The sequence below is a fragment of the Dasypus novemcinctus genome, chromosome 20, assembly GCF_030445035.2.
Source record: "Dasypus novemcinctus isolate mDasNov1 chromosome 20, mDasNov1.1.hap2, whole genome shotgun sequence".
Taxonomy (NCBI): domain Eukaryota; kingdom Metazoa; phylum Chordata; class Mammalia; order Cingulata; family Dasypodidae; genus Dasypus; species Dasypus novemcinctus.
Window position 1 is genome coordinate 48049855 of NC_080692.1, and position 26167 is coordinate 48076021.

At 37.8% G+C, this 26167-nt stretch overlaps 1 protein-coding gene across 3 annotated transcripts in view; it reads right to left on the reverse strand.

Annotated features, from left to right (window-relative positions):
* The window catches only part of ITPR2 (inositol 1,4,5-trisphosphate receptor type 2), a 480765-nt gene that overhangs the window by 219878 nt on the left and 234720 nt on the right, over positions 1-26167 (reverse strand). For all 3 annotated transcript variants that reach the window (XM_058282925.2, XM_058282926.2, XM_058282929.2), the window contains exons 33-35: positions 25304-25432; positions 23545-23665; positions 3550-3740 (exon numbers count right to left, since the gene is read on the reverse strand). In XM_058282925.2, the coding sequence (XP_058138908.1) occupies positions 3550-3740; positions 23545-23665; positions 25304-25432 (441 nt within the window). The remainder of the gene's footprint in view (positions 1-3549; positions 3741-23544; positions 23666-25303; positions 25433-26167) is intronic.

The window sequence follows — 26167 nt, forward strand, 5'->3', positions numbered from 1 at the left end:
TGTTCAACTCTTTCTTTCACTTTCAACACACGTGATCATCGCTACTTCAACTGCCTTAAATAAACTTACAGAGAAATCTCTGATGACAATTAAAAAAGACTGCCAGGAAGGAAATAATATTAAGTGCAAAACTAGATATTCTATAAAGGTAACGAGAATTATCAAATATAATCATATCTAATAAAGTATCACTAAAAATGCACCCATTTCCTTGCAAAAAAATGGGTACATTACTCATTACTGAACAAACCATGCTCAGGCACCCATGATGTGGGATTGTCTTCATTCCTTATTTCAATCATAGGCAAACTGTGTAATCTCTCTCAGTCTTTGTTTCCCCACCAGGATAATACTAGCAATCACATGGGTTTCCTGTGAGGATTAAAGTTAATTGCATACCACATCCCCTGACACATACTGACCACTTATTTTATCCCTTAATAAACGTTAATAATAATGATTACTAACTGCAATAATAATCATTACTAACTGCATCAACTAACTGCAACACTGCCCTGTTCCCAAACCCACTGGTTACTTTTCTGTCCTCATCTTACTTACCCACTACGAAGTGTTTTATACACATCACTCCTTTTTGAAGCACTTTCAACTCCTGACTTCTGTGACACCACCCTTTCTTTATTTTCCACCTAAGTCCTGACCACTCCTTCACCAATTCCTGGTGGCTCCTGGTCCTCTTCTCTTCTCTGTTTACATTTTCTTCGGAAGGACCTCACCCAATTCCATAGTTTTGATATCGTATATATGCTGGAAACTACCAAATTTATTAACTCCAGATTGGACTTCTTTTCAAAATGCTCCACACTCATACATCCAACTACCTAGTTGACACACTCTCTGGGTATTTAAATAGGCATCTCAAACTTAAAATTCCTCAAATAAAACACTTGTCTCTAACTCTCTCCCATTCTTTCCAAGCTCAGCAAACGATACCAGCCTATCAAACTCACAGCCATCCTTGATTCCTCTTCCATTACCCCACAACTGTATATCCAACCTACCAAGTCCTATTGGCCCTATGTCCACATATATTCCCAATTCATCCACTTCTCTTCCTAACTGCTGTTATCTTCTTTTAAAAAAAAAAACAACCCCACAGCATTTATTGTGGTATGGTAATAATATAAGGGTAAACCAAAAATATTTGAACAGTTGTTTTAGGACTATACTTCCAACAACTGACACCTAAAAAAATGTATTGATGTCTCAACAACTTGTCACTCCATTTCTAGTTGGAAACACTTTGTAGCAGAGTAATATTATCTCCTTTTAGCATGATCCGACCCAGTTGTTTTCTTGACTTTGTTTTAGAATGAATCTCTTCCATATCATCTAATACAAGGTTCATGTACTCATCAAAACCAATAATACACCCCTCTATCTGCATATTTACTTGCTCATAGAGCCACACCTGAATCGGGGATCTCTTCTGCACTTTTTGGCCCTGGCCACGGTAAGCCATGGTGGAAGTTCACAAAGACCACATAAAACAGCACAGCACCTCAGAAAGCAACTTCCGGAATTAAAAGCCCTGTTATCTTCTTAAGCCACGTCACCATCACCTTCTGCCTGACTTAATGTAATAGTGCCCTATCTAGACTCACTAATTCCATGCTTGGACCCTATAATCCATTCACCACTCAAAAATCACACCATCATTTTAAAGGTCAACCAAATCATGCCCATTCTGTTTAATGCTCCAATGATTTGCCAGCACACTTAGAATAAAATCCAAATGCCTTCTCATGTAAGGCCTACCTGATCTTATCCTCTTATTTCATAATACTCTTCTCCTTTGCTCACTAAACTCCAGTCCCAGTTGGCTTCTTCACATCCTCAAACCTAACAGCCTTATTCCTGTATGTACTTTCCCCTCTCCCTAGAACTCTCTGCCTCCAGATCTCTGAATAGATGCTTCTTTTTCATTATTCAGGTCTCAACTCAAATATCTCCTCTACAGGATCACTCTCTCCCAGCGATTCTCCACCATTTTCCCTTGCTTTACTTTATTTATAGCAGTTTTAATTATCTAAAGTTGTCTCACGTATTTAGTGAGTTAGACAGTAAGTTCCATAAGAGCACAGAGTTCACCCATCTTGTTCATAGCTCTCTCTCCAGCACTTATCACAGTGGCTGGTGTAGACTGTGCACCAAATAAATATTTGTTTGATGAATGAGCTGCTGATCACTGTGCTCAAAGAAGTTTAATTATGCTAGTTGACACTACTCTCTACCACACACATTGAAATGTTCTACTCATGAATGTGACACCCCTCCCCTCAGAGCCTGCTTATTTCCCCCCTTATTTGGCCATTCTGCCGGCTCCTGGCCTCTCAAAAGGTGTTTTTTTTCTTGTTGCTATAGTCTCTCTCTTAGCAATACCATCAACTATCCTTGCTCTATATCCTCAAATATAAATTTTATCTCCTATATTCAGTAGCCCATAGGGTATCTGGATGGCACCTTTCTGACCCAATACAGCCTGTTTTCAATTACCATAGCCCTCATGCCGTGCCCTCTCCACCTGTCTTCTTTCCACTTAGAGCAGTCTTATTATTATCACCTAGCTTCCAACTGTCAGGCCATCTTACACTCCTCTCATACCTCTTTCCACCTCCATCCAAGAGCTACCAGGCTTGTTGGCACTGCATCATCACTGTCTGCCAGCACCTGTTTCACTTCTTCATACCACCACCTGCTTTAGATCTTTAGTAACTCCCAACAAATCTGTCCCTCTCCAGTCTCTTCCTGAAAATCCTATCCAGCAAACCAACAACTGTTTAATCACTTATAATGACATTTTCACCCAAATTTTTAATGGCTCATAACCTTTGCATTTCCCATGCTATCTAAATCAAACTTCTTTTTTTAATCATATAACCCTCGCCTATTAAACTCTGAAACTCAGCCAATTAATCAGCATGTGGTCTCTAATAATATTTAGTACTTTCCCAGTTCATGTCTTGACCACTCTCCAAGTCAAAAGGTTTCCTCAAACTATACCTCAATTCCCTCCATGAGGGAAGCAACAATGTCCCCATTTTCTGACTAGCACTCAACGTCCAGGAGATCCAGGCCAAAAGCATGGGAGGGATCCTACCCAAGGAACTTGACAGTAACAGTGCTTGGACCATCCTAGTCAAAGCAGAAGGAGAGTAAAAGGGAATACTGAGAGGGGAGCTGAAGCGCAGCGATGAAAATTTAATTTATTACAAAGTTATGAATTGTTATGGTAATATACTAGGTTTTATTATTTGTAGTATGATTATTATTTTTATCTTAGACCTACCACACACTACCCATACAATCAAAACTCATTACATAATAGGAACTCATTAAAAAACACATACAACTTTACCTGGAGGCCTATGATTTTACAGGGGGCTAGAGGTGACGAGGAAGTCCAAAGTAGAGCCTGGTCCCTAAGCAGAATTTGGTATATTTTAACCATTTTTTTGTTCATGTGACTGTGTATTTTTAAAGTTGTAATTTAGAAAATGCTAATGCCATTTCATGCTGTCATTGTACCTGTAACTTTTCAATTATATTTCTGTAATCCCAAGCAGGCCCTCCCAGAGCTTCCTTAAAGCGCGGTCCAGAGCGCGCCGACAGTCTCCAGCCCATGGCTGCTCGCTGCACCATGTTTGAATGGCTCTTCATGAAGAGAGTATTGACTTGGCCGTCCAAATCCACCGGAATGGCGATTCCACGATTCTTTGCTGAAAATAAAAAGAAAGACTTAAAACATCTCCTCTGAATTTGACTAAAGCTTCTAACACGTTAATAAAACAATCTTACAGAGAACAAGTAATAATGAGAAAAAATAGCAAATCTTTAAACTCTGCCGTTAAATTGTTTTGTATAACTCCAAAAGCTTTTATTCTGAATTTATTTCAATTTTCATTATCAGTTAATAAAATAGGCTCATTACACATCCAAGAACTTATTTGATTTCATGATGATTAATGGTAGAACTGCCTTTCACACAACATCAATATAGAAACACACTGTCTAACAACCATGCAAATTAAAACCTACCACATGCCAAAGAAAATAAGAATGTAGACAGAAAACACATGATAAAATTCTGCTTCTCCATTCATTAATGTAATTAGTGTGTATGTGCATATGGAATTGCATGTGGTAAAAAAAAAAATGAGAGGAGAAATAAAAATTGAAGCATTTAAACATCTTCAGTGGGGGATAGCACAGAGTCCATATCCTTCCTTCCAAAATCCACCAAAATTTATAACTTAACAAACTGAGATAACAATACAGAAACATGAGAATGCCTGCCTTAAGCAAAAGAAGCATGTCGAGTCATGTTTGAAAGACAGAATAAAGATAGGGTTACTCCATCAGAGAAGGAACAGAAGAAACTGCCCCAAAAGACATTAGAGACACAACAGATTTTCCCAAGCCCATAGACCATCAACGAGGCACGGCAGTGGGGTGTAGGAAAACCACTTGGGCAACTCATTAAATAGCTTCTGAGAAGCTAAGAAGTTAAAGTCCTCCTTCCTCTGACTAGCATAAACAGCAGCTGGCAGCGATATTTTTAGTCAAGAGGATAAAGTTGGGGAAATGTTCTCTCACAAAAGAATACCTGCCTGGAGAGTTTGCCACCTGAAGGTATTGAGGACTTGGCAGAGAAGTAGAGAAGAGCTTCAAGCAATCCCAAAGATCCTCATCAGCTGAGGTGGTTTGGGCTCAGAGAGGAGAAGCAGCCCCAGCAAGGAGGGTCCAACTCCTGAGCAAAGCCCTTCTGATTTTAACACCCATTGGTAATTCCTTGCCTATCACTGTTTCTCACACACACATGTGCACGCACACGCACACACAGAAAGGAAAGTCTGCATATCATTTGGTCAGCACCGCACCCAATACCCAGGGTCAGCCCTGTCCTTCACAGATGAACGTTAGTGGAAAAATAGACCCTGGGAATTCTAGAGGAACGTCACGCCGGTCATTACAGACCTTCAGAGGTGTGAACACAGCAGCAAGGTCTCATGGAAAACGAGCAGCAGTAAGAACAACTGACGTCAGTGAAAACAAAGGTGAGTCAAGAAGAACAAACACCCAAATAATTCTAATTATTGTCCTCGAAGATATTTGAGTAGATAATGCATAAAACAAAAAGAAAAAAAAACTCAGGAAAAAGGAAAGAAATCTTGAGATTAAAATATGATTGCAAACCTTGGCTAAAACAGAAAAGGGTAGGAACAAAGACCAAGTTGTTGACCTGGAAAAGAAGTTAGAGAATATTCTAGAACATAAAGCATAAAAGATCAGAATGGAAAATAAAACAAAGATATTATGAAATAAGAAGGTCAATCCAGGAAGTCGAATATACAATAAAAAAAAAATCCAGAAAGAAAGAGCAGAGAAACTAGAGGTAAGAAATGAGTAAGATATAATAGATTGTGCATCAAAAGAACTTCACTGTGAAAGTAAAAGACCAATCTACTAAATGACAGAAAATATTTGGAAACCACACATCTGATAAGGGTTTAATATCCAGAATATTCTTTTTTTAATCCAACAACTGAACAAAAAGACGAACAATCCAATTTAAAAATGGGAAAAAGACTTGAAGAGACATATCTCCAAAGAAGATATAAAAATGGCCAATAAGCACATGAAAAGATGCTCAACAAAATTATCTACTAGGGAAATGCAAATCAAAACCACAACAAACCCCACTAGAATAACTATTATTAACAACAACAACAAACAGAAAATAACAAGTCTGGAGAGAATATGGAGAACTAGGAACACTCATTCATTGTTGGTGGAAATGTAAAATGGTATAGCCACTGTGGAAAACAGTTTGAGGGTTTCTCAGAGAGTTAAATATAGAATTACCATATGACCTGGCAATCTGACTTCTAGATATATACTCAAAAGAACTGAAAGCAAGAGCTCGAAGAGATATTTGCACAGCAATATTCATAGCAGCATTACGCACAATTGCCAAAAGGAAGCAACATAAGTGTCTATCAATAAACAAAAATATGACATATACACACAGCTGAATATTTTTCAGCCATAAAAATGAATGACATTCTCATATATGCAATCACATGGATGAACCCTGAATGTATCATGTAGAGTGAAATAAGCCAGACCAAAAGGACAAATATTGTATGATCTCACTGATATGAAATAATTATAAGAAGAAAATTCAGAGTCAGAAACTAGAATAGAGGTTGCTGGTGGCTACAGTATGGGTAAGGAATGGGGAGTTAGTGCTTAATTGGTAAAGTTTCTATTTGGGATGATGCAAAAGTTTTGATAGTGGATGATGGTGATGATAGCACAATATTGTGAATATAATTAATACCACTGTATTATATATTTGAATGTGGTTAAAAGGGGAAATTTTAGGTTTGTAAATGTGTTACCAGAATTTTTAAAAAATTTAAATCCATAGGGCTATACAACTCACTGAACCCTAGCATAAATTTGGACTATAGTTTATAGCATGATTATAATTTTATTTTTTCATCAATTGTAACGAAGATACCGCACTAAAACAAACTGTTAACAAGAGAAAACTAGGGGGAGGAGGGAAGGACAGTATATGGGCACTCTGTATTTTCTGCATGATTTTTCTGTAAAACCTACATCTTCCTTAATAAATTACTTTTTAAAAAAGAAATAATATAAGAAAATTTCCTAAAGTTGAAGAAAGCTCTAAGTCTTCAGACTGGAAGGGCCCAGTATATATTAAACAGGATTAAATAAGCATATTAAGCCAAAGTCTCAAAAAAAAGTTAAAATACCAACAAAGAGAAAACTGCAAGAACTTCCAGAGAAAGGAAACAGCATTTCCACAGAGAATCAGACTGACACCAGACTTGTCATGAACATGGGATGCTAGAAGATAGCAGGATACTAACTTTAAAATTCTGAGACAAAAAAACATTTAAACTACAAGTTTATACCCATATAAACTACAAATCAAATGTGTTTACAGAACTAAAACTTTCCAGAATATTTATAGGCTCAGAAAAATTTCCCTGAACTCCTTATGAAAAAAACTACTGCAAAAAAAAATAAGAGGAGTGATAGGTGTAACTCAGTGGTTGAGCACCTGCTTTGCATATACAAGGTTCCAGGTTTAATATCCAGTACCTCCTTAAAAAGAGAAAGGGAGAGAAAGAGAGAGAAAGGAGTCCAAGAAAATGTTGACATTAATTAAAGGAACCATGGCAACTGAGTATACATCTGAAAAAGAGAATAAAACTAGAAACAAATTAAAGAATATTAATGATTGGAAGATTTTCTTTCAATTAGGAAAGTTTTTACATCATAGGGTCTATAAAGGGTTAGCAGTGAAACATATTTACATAGATAATATAAGCTCTGAAATTGATTTTCAATTTTTATCAACCTATCGGAAAAACCTTAATTATATTTCATAATAGAATATAAGTATCACAAGCCATAGCAATATAAAAACCATAACCTATCAAGCAATAATTGGAAGACAGTGGAAGATATAGAAATGAAGGAAATACATTAATTTCCTTATTTTTTCATAGCACAGAGCACACAGACATTATTTAGGGCTGATAAATCAAGAAATAGAGATATAAAGATTTTACTTCAAGTTGTAATGATAACCACCAGAAGAATTTAACTTGATTTCAACTTCAAAAAATAACAGACAAAAGGCAGCGTAAAAAATTGTAGAAGCATTACTTTTTGAAAAATCCTGTCCAGGCACATTTATTATATTGAATCCTAAGAACAAATTCAATTGCTTCTCCAGTGTTATGAAAGATGACTAAATGAGCACAGATTGGTTAAATGGCATGACCAAGGTCTCCCTGCTAATGGAGTAAATGAGAAAAAAAATGCTTGATCATATTTGTATCTCATTAACCTAAAGCCCATTTTCTTTATTATCTTTATCATTTATCTTTAGCCTTTGCTATAGAAATATTACAATATTACTGTTAACTCTAGTCTATATGTTACATTAGTTGTATTATCCCATCTATCACTATATTCCTAACACCCTGTAATAGAGCAGGGGTTCTTAACCGGGGGTCTGTGAGCTTGAATTAAATTCAAAAAACCATTATTCTTGTGGGGACATGTTGGTGTGGGTGTGATATATTTATTAAACAATACACAATACAGTGTGGACTTAGTAAAGGGTCAGTGGTATTCCCCTGACTGGCAAAAGGGTCCGTGGAACAAAAAAGGTTAAGAAGCCCTGTAAGAGAGGAACATTCTTGTATTTATATTACTAACCACAACCCCCATCTACCACCGAAATCACTATATTATACAGTCCTACATTATCCTCTTTCACTTAACATTAGCCTCCCTTTCTGCCACAATCATATTTATAAATCACAGGTTAGTTCTACTCTCTGTAATGTGTTACCATCAACTCTATCCGTTTCCACGTATTTTCAATCAGCCTCAGTAAACCTTCTACACACATCGTCAGCTCCCCTTCCCAACCCACATCCTGTCTCCTATTCTCCACTGTATTAACTCCGTAAGTGTACTCGTCGCACTTAGTTCATATCAGTGAGACCACACATTAGTGAGGTCACAAAAATCTCCCCCACCCACAGGTACACCCGCAAGCAGCGTCCACATCCTATTCTCCAAGGCCAGAAACTGAGGCCAAGCCAGGGCTGGGAGCCTCTCCTGTTCCGAACTTTGCTGAAAGGTTTTTGATTTTTGTTTTCCAACACTGTATTACTTTAATTAGTACTATCTAGCTCCTGTCTCCGCACAAATGGCATAATATAAATTAGCTGGGTAAAATATCCTACTTTCTCATACTTAAAGGGAAACTCAGTAGCCAGGGGCTAAATCACAATTTCTAGGCAATGAAAGAAAATTAACTATGTAATTGGGGAAAGGAGAACTTGAGTTAAAATAAGTAGGCAGTATGGATAATGATGAAGGTCTGTTTCAAGCAACTGTAAAAATATGAATACCTTTAAAGACACGACTTTCCAAAACACAGTCTCTGTACTGTCAAAATATTGTATTAATTTGAAAGCGAAATTGACAATGCTAATTTAGCTTCCCGCAAATTGTTTAAAAATTAAAGTGGAAAAGAAAGTTGTGACAAAGATGTGAAAAGAATTAATTCATAATCTCACCAGAACATTAATAACTAGAATATTGTTTTTCAAATGAAACAATACTATGATCTCAACTTACCTTATTTTTATTAACCTAGAAAAATTTCCAGTAAAAACAGTAAATGGAAATGTGAACTAAAATGTATTGTTGGGATTAGCAGTTATTCCTGAGCCCTCTTTATCCCCGTATCAAAGAGCTAACGAACTTCCTACAACCTGCTGTTCTTCGGGCCTTAACTCCAAGTGTGCGCCTTTATGAAAAGGGTCACATTAGAGTTTAAAATGTTTTAAATGTTTCCATCTCACTTCTAAGTTAGCATGCACTTGTGATACTACTTGTTAGGGTATGTGTCAGAGTAAGTATATTGACTTTTAAAAACTGATAGCAGAGAGGAGGGCTTATTATCAATGCATTTCTCTTTTACAGAGCTCTGCCTAAAGAGAGAGAGGGGTCTCTAAGACAAACTAAACTTATTCACAGGTATGTTGACTAACTTAGTTCTCGGGATATGGTAAGTCTTTGCAGTGATTTTAAGAAGTCATCAAAGCCTATTTCTATTTATTATTCATTACATTTTCCGTATGATGTGAAAATTTTCAATTAGATGAAATTAGATATCTGCCACGCCAAAATATCTGAGAGCACACATACTGCAGTGATAGATGCCATGAGAAAAAGTGCTTAGGTAGATAAACTAACAGGGAGGGAACAAGGCAACAGAAAGTTAAGCATTAACTGAGAACCTGGGATGCTGTCAAACCCAGTGTACAGGCCCATATGGATAAGGGCATTTGGTGCCAAAGGACGCTGGGAATGGAATGGCAGAGAGGGATGCTTTTTCTGTATCACGTCAGGGTACACAGAAAGAATGTGTAGTGAAGCAACGACATGGGAAAAACATAAAATTAAATGCATCTCTCCTAGTAGGAACTCAAACTATAGTGGGTGGAAGCTCAATGATTCTACAAATACAAGAAAGAATATGATTTTTACGGTTTATTCAAGAGGTTATATTGGCACACCTAACTAGATACCTGGAAAAAATTAAGTTGATTCCATACCTTATACCTTACAATTAAATGTAGTCTAGATAGCTCAAAAATTTAAACAGCAACATCAAAAATATAAACAACAGAATGACAAACCAATCTTAAAACAACAATATCAAATTGACCAAGGTGATTCTAAAGATAAAAGAAAACTTAAAAATCAATAAAAGAAAGTAGAAAGTTCCTGCATGCCAAAAAAAATTAGTCAAATGACAAATTGAGAAAAAAATATTTGTGACTTAGAGGCAAAGAGATCATTGCCTTAATACATAAACGGTTATACAAATTATTAAAATAACTCATTAGAAAAAATAAGCAAAACACAGGGAGAGTTCAGAGAAAAGGAATTACCAATGATTACATCATAGGGAAAGGTTTCCTTCCTCACTCATAAACAGAGAAAAAGTATGTTAAAACTATAACATTTATTTTACTTACAAAATTTGCAAAGATCCCAGAGTTTGATAACATCCTATATTATCAAGGAGAAAACTACATTCCCACCTTGCTAGAGAGGGATAAAATAAACAATCTCCACAGAGGGTAGTATCAGTCAAAATTAAAATAACCCAGAAATTTTACTCCTAGGTGTTTACCCCATAGATATTCTCCCTTGTATGCAAAGTGATTAGAAACAACCGAAGTATCCAACAATAGGGTTAAGTTACTTAGGGTATAGCCACATGTTGGGATATTATGCAGTCAATGCCAAGAGAGGGATACTTGTCCATTTATTTTATCCACTCAATAAATATTCACTGGGTACCTGCAGTCTACATGCACTGTGCCATGCTCTAGCACTCTATAATAGATAAAGCCCTTTGTTTTATTGTGCTTTGCTATTTCTGCATGTTATATATACTTCCAATATAATGAAAATCCACTGAGGGCAGGACATTGCATTTCTCCAAACTAGAAAAATGCCAAAATGCCTTTCAGATAAAGAACCATTATATATCAGTTGAATTAATAAATGAATAAATAATTGTGTAAGATAGTGTCCCATCTTGTAACTTATTAAGGTTTAATTTTTAAAATCACAATGGAGTTTTTAAAACTGAAATTACAAAATTATATATATTATCAAACTCTTTATACAATCAATTCCAGCAACCTACACAGATTAAAAGAGGTATGTTTAATAGAGGCTGATTTTCTCTTCTCAAAGAGTTACTATTACTACATGTTCAAAAAATTTTGGAACAATTGGCTTAAAGATTTATGTTCATTACTCAAATCACTTATAAAAGATATTTTACAGAATTTCCATTTGGAAAACACTATGTTGCCAACAAAGTATTTCACATTAATCCCCCCAAATCATTTGAAGATTATGAATCACATGGAACAAAAATCTTTTTTAGGTGAAATAATATGGGAGCCATTCTTAGGTGCTTTTTCCCAGTCAGTCTACCATGTACTATTGTATTACACGTGAATGCATAAACTGACAAACAGCAACTGACCAAGTGCAGTTAAATATTCACACAGCTTTAACATGCACATTCCTCATATCTCGGTAAGCAATCATTTTCACAATTTATTGTAAGAGTCCTATCCTTACTTGCTCCCACAACCAGCGTTAATTTTTCTTGTTAAAGATAGCAACTGAGTAGAGGTGTTTATACCCTGCATTCCAGTTAGGGCCCCTGCATGTAATGACTTTGCCTGGGAATGTCCATTCATTATAAATTAAGACTGTGCATCTTTTTATTAATTTAGAATTCTATCTAAATTGAATCTGTAGCAATGGAGGTAAATATCAGTAACTACAGCTGATAAAATCATTCAAAAGCACCTCAGTTTTTTAAATCTTTGGAAATTTCATCAGAAAACCCAAAATGACATGCACGTGATAAGTCAGCAATCAATCATGGCTTCAATATTAAAAGTTAATGAAGCTTTATCAGGAAACCTTAACATGATGCACACATAATAAATCCGCAATTCAAAATCCTCTTACTACAATGGTAAAAACAGCATGGCACTGGCATAAAGACAGACAGATTGACCAATAAAACTGAATCAAGAACTCAGAAACAGACCCTCACATCTACAGTCAAGTGATTCTGACAAGGTAGTCAAGCCCTCCCAGCTGGGCCAGAACAGTCTATTCAATAAATGGTGCTGGGAGAAGTGGAGAGCCATATCCAAAAGAAAGAAAGAGGACTCCTATCACCCACCTTACATAAAAATTATCTCAAAATGGACCTAGGGCCTGAATATGAAAGCAACAACCATAAAACTCCCAGAAGAAAATGTAGGGAAACATCTTCAAGATGTTATGGCAGGCAGTAGTTTCGTAAACCATAATTCAAAAAACAAGCAACAAAAGAAAATATAGATAAATGGGACCTCCTCAAAAATAAACATATTTGCACCTCAAAGGACTTTGTCAAAAGGGTGAAAAGTCAGTCATCTCAATGGGAGAAAATATTTGGAAATTACATATCTGAAGTGTTTAATATCCATGATATATATAAAGAGATACAACTCAACAATAAAAAGACAAATTATCCAATTAAAAAATGGGCAAAAGACAATTGTCCAAAGAAGAAATACCAACAGCAAAAACAAGCATGAAAAAAATGTTCAAAATTACTAGGATTAAGGAAATGTAAATCAAAACTACAGTGAGATACCATTTCACACCTATCAGAATGGCCACTATTAAAAAGTCAGAAAACTGCAAGTATTGGAGAGGATGTAGAGAGACAGAAACACTTACTCACTGTTGGCTGAAATGTTGAATGGTGCAGCCACTGTGGAGGGCTGTTTGGCAGTTCCTAAGGAAGTTGAATATAGACTTCTATGGGACCTGGCAATACCATTGCTAGGTATATACCCAGAAGAACTGAGAGCAGAGACATGAACAGACAGCTGCACACCAATGTTCATAGTGGCATTATTCACAATTGCCAAAAGATGGAAACAACCAAAGTGTCCATCAACTGATGAATGGATAAACAAGTTGTGGTGTACGCACAAATGGAATATTATGCAGCAGTAAGAAAAATGAAGTTGTAAAGCATATGACAACATAAATGAACCTAAAGGACAAAATGTTGGATGAAGCAAGCTAGACACTAAAGGACAAATACGATATGACTGCACTATTATGAACTAAAAATATTGTGTAAATTCACTGAGTTAATTAAGATGCAGGTCACTAGAAAACAGAATGAGGGTAGAGAATGGAAAACTGAGGATTAATCTGTGCAGAAATGGTAAAAAAGATATTTTGGTAAATCTTTGGAAATAAACAGAAATGATTAAAGCACATCACAGAGTTTATAATTAGCAGAGCAATATGGGTATGACAGTGGTTGAAAGGGAAAGTCTAAGGTCATGTATATTACTAGGAGGAAAGCTAAAAAAACTTAACATGGGACTGTCTAACATAGTGAACCCTCAGATGAAATACAGAATATGGGTGATATTGCATATGTAAGACTTTTTACAAAATATAAATACAAATAAATTAGAAAGGTGAAAACAGAATAGCAGCTATTACAGCATGGGAAGCATTTAGATTGAGGTGGTGAGTTTTTTATTATTATATTATTATAATAATGAAAATGCTCTAATAATGATTGAAGTGATGAAAGCACAACTATGTGATTATACCAAATATTAATTATGTACATTAGATGGATATGTGCTTTAGAAATTTGTATCAATAAAGTGGATTTGTTTATAAATAAATAAATATATGAATAAATAAAGCTGTCAAAAAAAAAGGTTGTGTGCCAATTTCTCATCAGAAAATATGGAGATGAGAAGGCAGTGGTACACAGTTCTTAAGGTACTGAAAGAGAAACACTGCCAGCCAAAATTTCTTTATCTGGAAAAACTGTCCTTCGAAATGAGAGAGTTTAAAATATTCACAGGTAAACAGAAACTTAGAGAGTATGTCAACAAAAGACCTGCCCTACAGGAATTACTAAATGCAGTTCTGCAGGTTGGAAGGAAAAGACAGGAGAGAGTGAACAGGAGTAGTACAAAAAAATCAAGAGCTTCATTAGGGTAATTAAAAGGGTTAATGCCAAACCCATTATTCTTAATATACAAATCTCCTCATTAGGGAAGTGGACTTGACCCAGTTGTTAGGGTGTCCATCTACCACATGGGAGGTCCGCAGTTCAAACCCTGGGTCTCCTTGACCCGTGTGGAGCTGGCCCATGTGCAGTGCTGATGTGCGCAAGGAGTGCTGTGCCACGCAGAGGTGTCCCCGCGTAGGAGAGCCCCACGCACAAGCAGTGAGCCCTGTAAGGAGAGCCACCCAGCGCGAAAGAAAGTGCACCCTGCCTAAGAATGGCGCTGCCCAAACGGAGAGCTGACACAAGATGACGCAACAAAAAGAAACACAGATTCCCGTGCCACTGACAACAACAGAAGCGGACAAAGAAGATGACGCAGCAAACAGACACAGAGAACAGACAACGGGGGAAGGGGAGAGAAATAAATAAATAAATCTTTAAAATTTAAAAAAAAAAACTCCTCATTAATTCCTGTAAGAGTCAGAATACAGTTGAATAAGAAAAACGCATAGTTCCTGATCATGGACATGCAAAATATAAAGAGATAATGTGGGACAAAAAAAAACAAAACAAAACATAAAGAGGAGAAACAGGAATATGGAAGCAGAGAATGTTTATGTTACTGAAGCTATGTTGGTATCTTTTCAAATTAGTAGCTTATAGATGTATAGGTGGTGTGGGTTGTTGTGGAGGTTTGAAGCTGTATGTACCCTAGAAAAGCATGTTCTTACATTTAATTCATTCCTGTGGCTGTGGGGCCCATTTTTTGAGTAGGACATCTTCAGGAGGCTAATTCAGTAAAGGTGCGACCCACATCATTCAGGATGGATCCTAATCCTATTACTGGAGTGTATTATAAATGGAATAAAGAAAGAGAGAAAAAGCTATGGAAGAAAGAAGCTGAAAGCAACAAGAGGTGAAAGAGAAGGGAGAGACCAGCAGACGCCACCACGTGCCATGCCACGTGGCAGTAGAGCCAAGGATTCCTGGCAGCCAGTCTTGGGGAAGAAAGCACCACTTTGATGATGCCTTGATTTTGACATTTTCTCACCCTCTAAACTGTAAGCTAATAAATTCTCATTGTTCAGGACAAACTATCCCATGGTATTTGCAATAAGCTGCCAAAGAAATTAAGAGAGTTGTGTAATACAAACCCCAGAGTAACCACAAAGAAATTTATTTAAAAATACACAGAAACAAAAATGAGAAAGGGATCAGATACACTATAAAATATCAACTATACAGAAAAAGACACCAAACTAACCGCAAGCAGAAGGAACAAATAACAAAGATTAGAGAGGAAATACAGGATCATATGATTTCAAAGGTGAATTCTAACAAACAACCAAAAATAATTAATACCAATCCTGCTCAAACTATTCCCAAAAAAACTGGAGGGAACACTACCTAAAGCATTCTATGAGGCCAACATCATCCTAATACCAAAGCCAGATAAAGATACTACAAGAAAATTAAGAACCAATTTCTCTTATGAATATAAATGCAAAACCCTCAATTAAACACTTGCAAATTGAATGTAACAGTACATTAAAAGAATTATACAACATGATCAAGTGGGGTTATCCCAGATATGCAAGGGTGGTTCAACTTAAGAAAACCAATTAATGTAATATACCACATTAACAAAGCAAAGAGAAAAAAAAAACACCTGGTCATCTTGATTGATACAGAAAAGGCATCTGACATTATCTACCATCCTTTCTTGATAAAAACACTTAGAAAGATAGGAAAAGAAGGAAACTTCCTCAACATGATAAAGGGTATATATAAAAAAATCCATAGCTAACATGATACTTAATGGTGAAATGCTAAAGGCCTTCCCTCTAAGACCTGGAACAAAACAAGGATGCCCTATCATGACTGTTATTTAACACTGTATTAGAAGTACTTACTTGAGCACTTAGACAAGAAAAAGAAATAAAAGGAATCCAAACTGGAAAGGAAGAAGTAAAACTTTCACTATTTGCAGATGACATAATCCTATATATAGAAATTTCCAAAAAAATCTACAACAAAGCTACTAGAGCTAATAAACATACCCAGCAAAGTAGCAGGGTACAAGATCAACATGGAAAAAACCAGCAATGTTTTTATAAACTAGTAAAGCACACTCTGAGGAGTAAATCAAGAAAAAAAATCCACTTAACATAGCAAATAAAAGAATCAAATATCTAGGCATAAATTTAACCCAATATGTAAAAGACTTATACATGTAAAACTATAAACTGCTAAAAGAAATCAAAGAATATCTAAATGGAAGGACATTTCATGCTAATGGATTGGAAGTCTAAATATCATTGAGATGTCAATTGTACCCAAAATGGTTCACAGATTCAACTCAATCCCAATCAAAATTCCAAGAGCCTACTATGTAGAAATGGAAAAGCCAAATATCAAATTTATTTGGAAGGATAAGAGCCCCTGGATAGCCAAAAACACCTTGAAAAAGAAGTATGAAGTTGTAGGACTAACATTTCTTGACTTTAAAGTTTATTACAAAGCTACAGTGGTCAAAGCAGTGTGGTATTGGCACAAGGACAAATATATTGACCAAATTGAGAGTTCAGAAACAGATCCTCGCATCTACGTCCAATTGACTTTTGACAAGACTGTTAAGTATACTTAGCTGCAAAGAACAGTCTTGTCAATAAATGGTTCTGGGAGACTAGGACATCCATATACAAGAGAATGAAGGAATGAAGGAGAACCTCTATCTCACATCATATACAAAAATTAACTCATCAATTGAAAGACCTAAATTGAAGAAATGAAACTTAAAACTTCTAGAAGAAAATGTAGGGAAGCATCTTCAGGATCTTGTGTAAGGCAATGTTTTCTTAGCACAAGCAACAAAAATAAGATAAATGGAACCTCATCAAAATTAAAAACTTTTGTGCATCAAAGAACTTTAGCACAAAATTGAAAATACAATCTATCAATGGGAGAAAATATTTGGAAACCATATATCTGATAAAGTTTAAAGAAATCCTACAATTCAACAAAAAGACAAGCCAATTAAAATATGGGCAAAAGACTTGAACAGCATTTCTCCAAAAAAGATGTATAAACCACTAAAAAAGCACACGAAAAGATGCTCAATATCATTAGCTATGAGGGAAATGCACACTAAACCATAAGAAGATATCATTTCATATCTACTAGAAATTCCTACTATTAAAAAAAGCAAACAAACACAAGTGTTGGGGTATGGAAGACAATTTGGCAATTCCTCAGAAAGCTAAGTATCTGATTACAGATTATGATGTTAATCATAGAGCATATGGCCCAGTAATCCTTCTACTAGGTCTATACCCAAAAGAATTGAAGGCAGGGATTTGAGGAGACATTTGCACACCAATGTTCATACCAGCATTTTTCACAATTGCCAAAATATGGAAGCAACACAAGTGACCATCAACTGATGAATGGATAAACAAATTGTGGTATATACATACAATGAAAGAATGTCTTTTTGACAGGTACTCCACAGTAAAACAAACAGGGGAGATAAGCATTCATCTGCTAACTGGGAATGTAAGTTTTAATGAAATAAAGACCAGGAGGAAGGTATGTATAAGTATTCAAATGAAGGGAAGTAAAAATCTGGATATGAGGGTCAAGGATGGCTTTTATGGAGGAATTTGAACAAAAATTTCTAAGTGATTCAAAGGATGCTGAGAGATGACCATGTGGAAACTAGAGAAGAAAAGGTCAGTAATTTATATACGAGCAAGACATCGAGCACTCGTAGGAGCTCCACGTGGTTCAGTTTGCTCTCCTATAGGGAGTGACCACAAAGAGGCCAGAGGGGAGGGCTCTGTTACCGGGGTCATGGGAGCTACTGTGAGGCATCCTAGTCTGTTAGGCAAAGGGACACCACTGAAGGCTGGAGACTGTTGTTGGTATGCTCAAACCAGTAGAGAGAATTCAACAAAGCTGCACTTGGGGAGCTCATTCTGATAGATTTACTTAAATGAGGAAAGGCAGAAGGAGAGAACATTAACTTCCTGCAGTGGCCCAAGAGGGAAGTCGAAGGGGCTAAAAGAAGACCCTGAAGAAGAAAATGGAAAGGGAAGGCCAGGTGGGACAGATGCAGGGAGAGTGGGCACCATTTCCAGAGCTTAGTAATGTCAGATGGAAGGGACCAGGAAGAAAACAAGCCTTCTCACAGAGGTAAGCTAGGATTGTGTGCCTAACCTAACCCAAACCTATCATGATTATAGATTATGACAGTAACTATTTTTTAGACTTTCTAGTCCACATGTCTTTACAGCATTCAAAAAGCAAAATTTTCAGTTAAATAAGTTTTCGGCTGGTATAGGAAATAGTAGAAAATAAAATTTTATAAATAGGAATAAAAGATATATTGGACTGATTTGGTTTCACTGACTAGGCTAGAGCCCCAAAGCTCGGCTATCCTGCTATGCAAGAGCTGACTTGACCACACAGCCACACCGCAGAAGGCAGAGTGCAGAAGGCAAGCACGGCGCTGAACCTGCCGGCGGCTCCAAAGCCTTGCTTCCCCTTTCTAAGTGCCACTGAGGAACAGCACGGCCTCCAGTGACATTCTCCGCCATTCTCCCCATTGCATTTGAGGACTGCTGGGGGGAAGGGGGGAGGAGAAGAACAAAGAGGAGGAAGAGGAGAAAGAAAAAGAGAAAGGGGAAGAGGAGGTAGAAGGGAGGAAGAGGAAGAGGAGGAAGAAGGAAACTGCCTTAGAATATAAAATATAGAAGTACGGGTAAGACAACGCATTTACAGTCCTATTTATTTGCTCTTTCTTTGGATTTTATCTTTTAATGTTTACTTTATTTCCCAGCTGATTTAGTCCAAATAAAAATATTTTCACTGATGTTTTACTGGGACTTAAAGAGTAACAGACGATTAAAAACTCTACTGAAGAGCTTGAACAGGAGATGCAGCATCTCTTTTACTTCCATCATTCAGAGACAACCAGTGCTAATATTTCAATTCTATTATTCTGGCCTTTTTGCCATGTGCACCTTTCTAAGAGGAAAATGAGGTTCTCTGCTGCATCCTTCCTTGATTTTGACTTAAACATGTTTGTGGGCCCTTCCTCTTCCTATATCCCTTCCTTTCCCTTCCTGAGCTGGCCAGTCCTAATGCCTTCAGGTGGGGAGAAGCTAAGGAAGGATCTGAGCTGGCAAGGCCGAGGAGCAGAAGTGGTCCAGAGCAGAGATGGGAGGCCGGAAAGGAACAGGTAACTGCCAGCAAAACGAGGGTGGGTGACGAGGGCATCCATGCTGGGGACAGCTTGGCTCAGGCATCCAAGATCAAGCCAGGTAAAAAGATGATTCATATAAATGAGCACCCAGAGGGGAGAGCCAGAGGCTGAGCAGATGAGGAGGGCAGTCAGAGATGGGGTGGTAGGGAATGAGGGATGGGAGAAGGGTGTCTCCACAGCAGGGAGCAGGAGGCCAAGTTACCATGGGACCTGAGTTGCCTATCATGAGCTGGGCGTTTTCTGACACACCAGAGCATCAAGTTGGGTGCACAGCAGCACCCCATCATAAACTGGAAATGGTACACATGAAACAGGGCTCGAGCGGGTCCTGAAGGCACAAGGGAGGTACATGAGGAAGTGGCCCACATGCCCATGGCCACCACTCCTACCATCTTACCTTCTCTTTCCAAACCCACCACTATGGCCTCTTGGGGAGTTCCTTACAATCAGTTGACTGAGGAAGAGAAAAAAATAGGCCTGGTTTACAAATGGTTCTGCACAATATGCAGGTACCACCTTAAAGTGGACAGCAGCAGCACTGCAGCCCTTTCTGGAATGTCCCTGAAGGACAGTGATAAGGGGAAAGCCTCCCCGTGGGCAGAACTCTGAGCAGTGCACCTCCTTGTTCATTTCTCTTTAGAAGAAGAAATGGACAGAGGTGTGTTTGTACACTGTCTCATGGGCTGTCACCAAGGGTTTGCTTGGATGGTCAGGGACTTGGAAGGAACGTGACTTGAAAATTGGTAACAAAGCAGTCTACAGAAGAGGTATGTGGAGAGACATTTCTGAGTGGGCAAAAACATGTGAATGCTCCCCAGAGGGTGACTTCAGCAGAGGAAGATTTGATAATCAAGTGGCTAAGATTACCCATTTCTGGATACCAGTCAGCCTCTTTCCTCAGCCATACATATCATTGCCCAATGGGCTCATGAACAAAGTGGCCATGGAGGTAGGGATGGAGGTTTTGCATGGGTTCAGCAAAATGAACTTCCATTCACCAAGGCCTGATGTGGGCTATGGGTGGAAGGCTCTTTGTCTCTTCAGAAATAACTAAGCTGTTTGACTTGTGTCTCTTCAGAAATAACTAAGTTGTTTGACTTGTGGGTGTGGAACGGTAAGAGGCTGCAGTCCTGCCCTTAGGGACGGTGACAGCAGGCTCCAGTCCCAGGAAATGTTTTTTAACAAAGCAAGGGCTATAAACTTTAAGTATTTAGGGGAAATGCAAAAACCAAGGCTTATCTAGAATGTCTGGAGTCCTTGCTAAAAGCTTACCTAAGATGTGAAAGAGATATATGCTAATTGAAGCCTATTGAGAACTGAAACAAAGGGACCATTTGGCCTTTCCTCTCTGTATAAAAGACGTTTGAAAATCTTGTTCCGGGCTCGGGATTCAAACAGAAAGCTCCCGAGTCCGGCCGGCCGTCAATAAACCATTTTTCCTTCTCAAAATCATTCCTGAGTCCTGGCCTCTCTATACTCAAATAATTGAACTTCTCTTAAATTCCACAACATTAATGGCGACCGCGAAGGGACAATAAATGAAGGCCAGAGACGGATTGTGAAAATCTTGTTCCGGGCTCGGGATTCAAACAGAAAGCTCCCGAGTCCGGCCGGCCGTCAATAAACCATTTTTCCTTCTCAAAATCATTCCTGAGTCCTGGCCTCTCTATACTCAAATAATTGAACTTCTCTTAAATTCCACAACAGCCAACCTGGCTACAGCCACTGCCAAGGGTCCAATCGGCTAACAGCTAAGATAAACACTCAGTTCCTGATATGGGAACATTCCCCAAGATGATAAGTCTGCTACCTGGTGGCAGGTTGCCTACATTAGACCACTTCCATCATGGAAGGGATAGCAATCTGTTCTAAATGAAATAGACACATACTCCAGATATGGGTTTCCCTTCCCTGTACATAATGCTTCTTCCAAAACGACCACCCATGGACTTACAGAATGCCTTATCCACCGGCATGGTATTCCAACACAGCCTTGCTTGCTTCTCATCAAGGAACCCACTTCACAGCAAATGATTTGCAGGAATGGTCACATGCTTACGGAATTCAATGGACTTACCATGTTCCCCATCATCCTAAAGCAGCTGGATTGAATGAATGGTGGAACAGCCTTTTGAAGATTCAATTATGGTGCCAACTAGGTGGCAATACCTTGCAGGGCTGGGCAATGTTCTCTGGGAGACTGTGTATGCTGTAAATCAGTATCCACTCTATGGCCCTGTTTCTCCCAAAGCTAGGATTCACATATCCAGGAATGAAGGGGTGAAAATGGGAGTGGCACCACTACCTATTACCCTAGTGTTCTACTAGGAAAAATGTTACTCCTGTCTCTGCAACCTTAAGCTCTGATGGTCTACAGGTCTTAGTTCCAAAAGGAGGAGTGCTTATACCAGGGAACACAATGATTCCAAGTGAACTGGAAGTTAAGACTGCCAGCTGGCCACCTTGGGCTCCTCATGCCTCTAAACCAATAAGCAAAGAAGGGAATTACTGGCTGGGGTGATTGAGCCTGACTATCAAAGGGAAATTGGACTGCACCTACACAATGGAGACAAAGAAGAGCTTGCCTGGAGTACAGGAAATCCCCTAGGGTATCACTTAGTACTACCATACCCTGTAATTAAAGCCAATGGAAAACTGCAACAACCCAATCCAAGTAGAATTAACAATGGCCAAGAAACTCCAAGAATGAAGGTTTGGGTCACCCCATCAGGCAAAGAACCTCAGCCAGCTAAGGAGCTTACTGAGGGTAAAGGGAACATGGAATGGGTAGTGGAAGAAATAAGTGATAAATACGAACTATGACCACATGACAGAAATGAAGATTGTAATGGGTCATGAATATTTCTTCCTTGCTTTATTATATTTTGTATATAAAGCAAATATCTTTGTTTTCTTCCCTATTATTCCCTTTTATCATATGACATAAATTATATTAACTTCAAGTCATAGTATTTAAGTTACAAGATGTCACGTTTAAGAGTGAATATTACCCAAGTACTTATACCCATTCTTGGGGGTTTTAGTGCATTTCTGGTTATACACAGGACAGCTGAGAATTGTTAGGCAAAAATCTATGTCTGTTATTGTTTTTATTTAGAGATTTAGTATGGGTTAAGGTGATTGTATATGGCGGCCAAGTTGACAAAGGGTAGACTTGTGATGGTTAGGCTAATGTATCAATTCAGCCAAGTAATGGTGTCCAAATTGTTTGGCCAAGCAAGCACTGGCCTAACTGTACTGTGAGGACATTTTGTGGACTTAACTCATCAGTGAGTTGATTGTATCTATGGCTGATTACATCTACAATCCATTGAGAAGATGGCCTTCAGCAATCAGTTGAAGGCCTTAAAAGGAGAAGTGATTTCAGTATTCAGAGAGAGAATTCCCATCTCTATTCAGAGAGCCGGCTTCTACCCAAGGAGCTTCATCAGAGTTTCTGCCTTTAAACCTGCCTTAAAAAATTTGGACTTGTGTATCCCAATAGTCACATGAGACAATTTGATAAAATCTCATACTATTTGCAGATCTTTCCTGCCAGTTCTGTCTTCCTAGAGCACACTAACACATTAACCTTCCCTTGGCTATAATCCCCTTGCATTCCATTCATTTGTAATTTCTGAAGCCTTCCATGTATAGTAAGCCCTCAGTAAATACTGATGGATTTCAAAGACAATAGGAAAACTTTTTTTAGCCCTCAAAAGCTCTACTGACACATGAAGACATGAGTCAGCCTACACGATAGACAAAATAATTCAATTATGAAATCTGCGATAACAGTTAAAATAAAAATTATTCCTGAGAAAATCTCAGTGAGCTGTATTAGATTAAGTGATATATACAATAATATTATTAAATTTCAGTTTAGAAATATTACAATTATATTCCCCTCCAAAAAGCATACAACGTTCATACTCATCTGCTGGTTGCTGCTCTTCAGCTTTACAGAAACCATACCTGTCTCTATTAGCCAAAAATTGAATTTCTTTAAGAAAATGTAAAATAAGTAAAACCCAACACCATGACTTACCCACTTCAGCCAAAGTTCTGATACAGGACTCCACTGAGGCTTTCTGTGCTGGATTGGGCCAGGTGCAGTTGTAAATTCTGAAGGCAGATTGCAGCAACTGAATAAAAACCGGTTGATGTGTCTAAAAATAGAAAAATAGAGCTGATGGACCATTACTGTTCCTGATCCAGTATCTATGCATTATCCAAAAGGCTGATCAAAATAGGATACAATCTAGTCTTTTGAGTTTCAGTGCTATCTAATAAACACCATATTCAACAAACACATATTAATTTTATGTACCTATTTAGGCCAAGTACCATACCAGGTGAAACCAATTGTTTATAGAAAATTGATTGTTTGCATTTTAACTATATTCTTAATCAGAAAAAGATGGCCTTTCTTAAAGCCACCATGAATTTAAATATACTTTTATAATCTCTGGCTCATTTCCAAGTATAAATGTCAGATATTTCTGGCTTATGGTTATTTTGTTAGTTTGGTTTTAGTGACATATGATGGGCAAGCAGAAGAGGCCATCATTTCTAACCTACAAAAACAATATAATATGGTTCTGTCTGATAGTTTAAAAGTGTTACCAAAGAAAGTATTAATTGTAATGGCATTTTTATAAGGGTAACACACAATTACTGGATGATACTTAGAAGCCACTGAAATAAAAATCATCAATTATTCTATCATGTAGAGATAATCAGGACCAACGTTTTGAAGATATTTATTTTCTGGGTTTTACTATTTATTTATGTAAATATGTATGATACTATAAATGCAGTTCTGTAGACTAACATTTAATATTACATCCAATCATTTTCCTTCATCATCCATTATTCTTTAAAAATATGAGGGTGGCGGACTTGGCCCAGTGGTTAAGGTGTCCGTCTACCACCTGGGAGGTCCTCGGTTCAAACCCCGGGCCTCCTTAACCTGTGTGGAGCTGGCCCGTGCCCAGTGCTGATGCGCACAAGGAGTGCCCTGCCACTCAGGGGTGTCCCCTGCATAGGGGAGCCCCACGCGCAAGGAGTGTGCCCCGTAAGGAGAGCCACCCAGTGCAAAAGAAAGTGCAGCCTGCCCAGGAATGGTGCCGCACACACAGAGAGCTGACACAACAAGATGATGCAACAACACCAGAAAAAAAGAAACAGATTCCCGTGCCGCTGATAACAACAGAAGCGGACAAAGAAGACGCAGCAAATAGACACAGAGAACATACAACCAGGGTGGGGGGGGAAGGGGAGAGAAAATAAATAATAATAAAATAAATAAAATGAAATAATAAAACTGAAAATTCCTTTAAAAAAATAAATAAAAATATGATTTTTGATTTCTACATAATAAGCCATCCTACCAGAATTTTTTTACTCAATTTGAGATTTAAGTTTGATTTCTGTTTTTAGTATAATAAATAGCTGGATGAAAATGTTAGATATAAATCTCTGATGATTCCATCAGGATAAATTACTGGAGTGGAATTATTGGGTCAAAATGCCTGTATGTTTAAAGAACCATGTCATTTACCTCACTTGGCAAACAGTCAATACACACAGGACAAGAAAGAAAATTTGAATTTGAGGATGGGGCCTCTTTATTTAAAGTAGAGTTTGGTAAATTCAGAAAGGGGCCTTATAGTAAATAATATGAGAAAAGAATGAACTGCAAAAGCACAGGCAGTGGCTTCCTGACCAGATTAAAGTTTCTTCCCTGTGCAAATGAGGTAAACACATTCTTTACGACAGAATCCGCTTGTGTGTGTTTAAGTTACCTGGAGGCTGGTACTGTTGTCTGAAAAAGGAGAATTAAAGAATCCGCTCACAATGTTCATGATGGACTCAGTGACACACTTCTCCAAGAAGACATCGGCGTGTTTCCTGTCTGTGGTTGTGTTGCAAACCTGGAGGGAAAAGCAAACCATTTCAATATGCTTTAGCACAGCTTTGAATTGTACACAGTACTGGAACCAAACAGACGAAGCAGGTCTTCTGCTTTTTTAAGTTGATTTGAATAGAAACATTTCTGACTAAAAGTGACGAAAATTTTATCATTCTGCAGTAGCTTCTTCAAATTTGATTGTCATTTCATCCCGGGACCAGAGTTCTTTCACAGACCTCCAACCCCTTCCTTTCGGTCTGCTTCTCTCTACTCTCACGCGACAGCCTTCTCCTTCATCCCCAAGCTTGACTTCCCTGGAAAACGCTTTTCCTCTCAAAGTAAGGAAACCAGAGGAAAGTCATTACAAGTATAAGAAGGTGGGGCATGTGGTTAATGGTAGTGTGTATCTTTCCATTTTCAAATGTAATACCTGGTCCAAACTGGGATATGCAAAGAGAAAATACCTGGAGAGGAAAAGAGAAAGGCAGGAAAAAAAAAAAAAAGACAAATTAAGCCCTTCTAACAATTTTGACTTTTCATCCACAGACTGTCTGGGAAGCAGAGGTGTGCACTGGCACACAACCTTGTCAGAGCAGGCTAAGCAAAAACAGACAATTCTCAAGCTGGGAAGGGCCAGGAAAAAACACAGCTTGAGTCCTGAACTTTTTTTTTTTTTGCTGTGATTTTTATATGTTTTTAAATGAAGCAGAAATTGGACATTTTGCTGCAATCTGTACATTCCCATGTGTGTTAGACA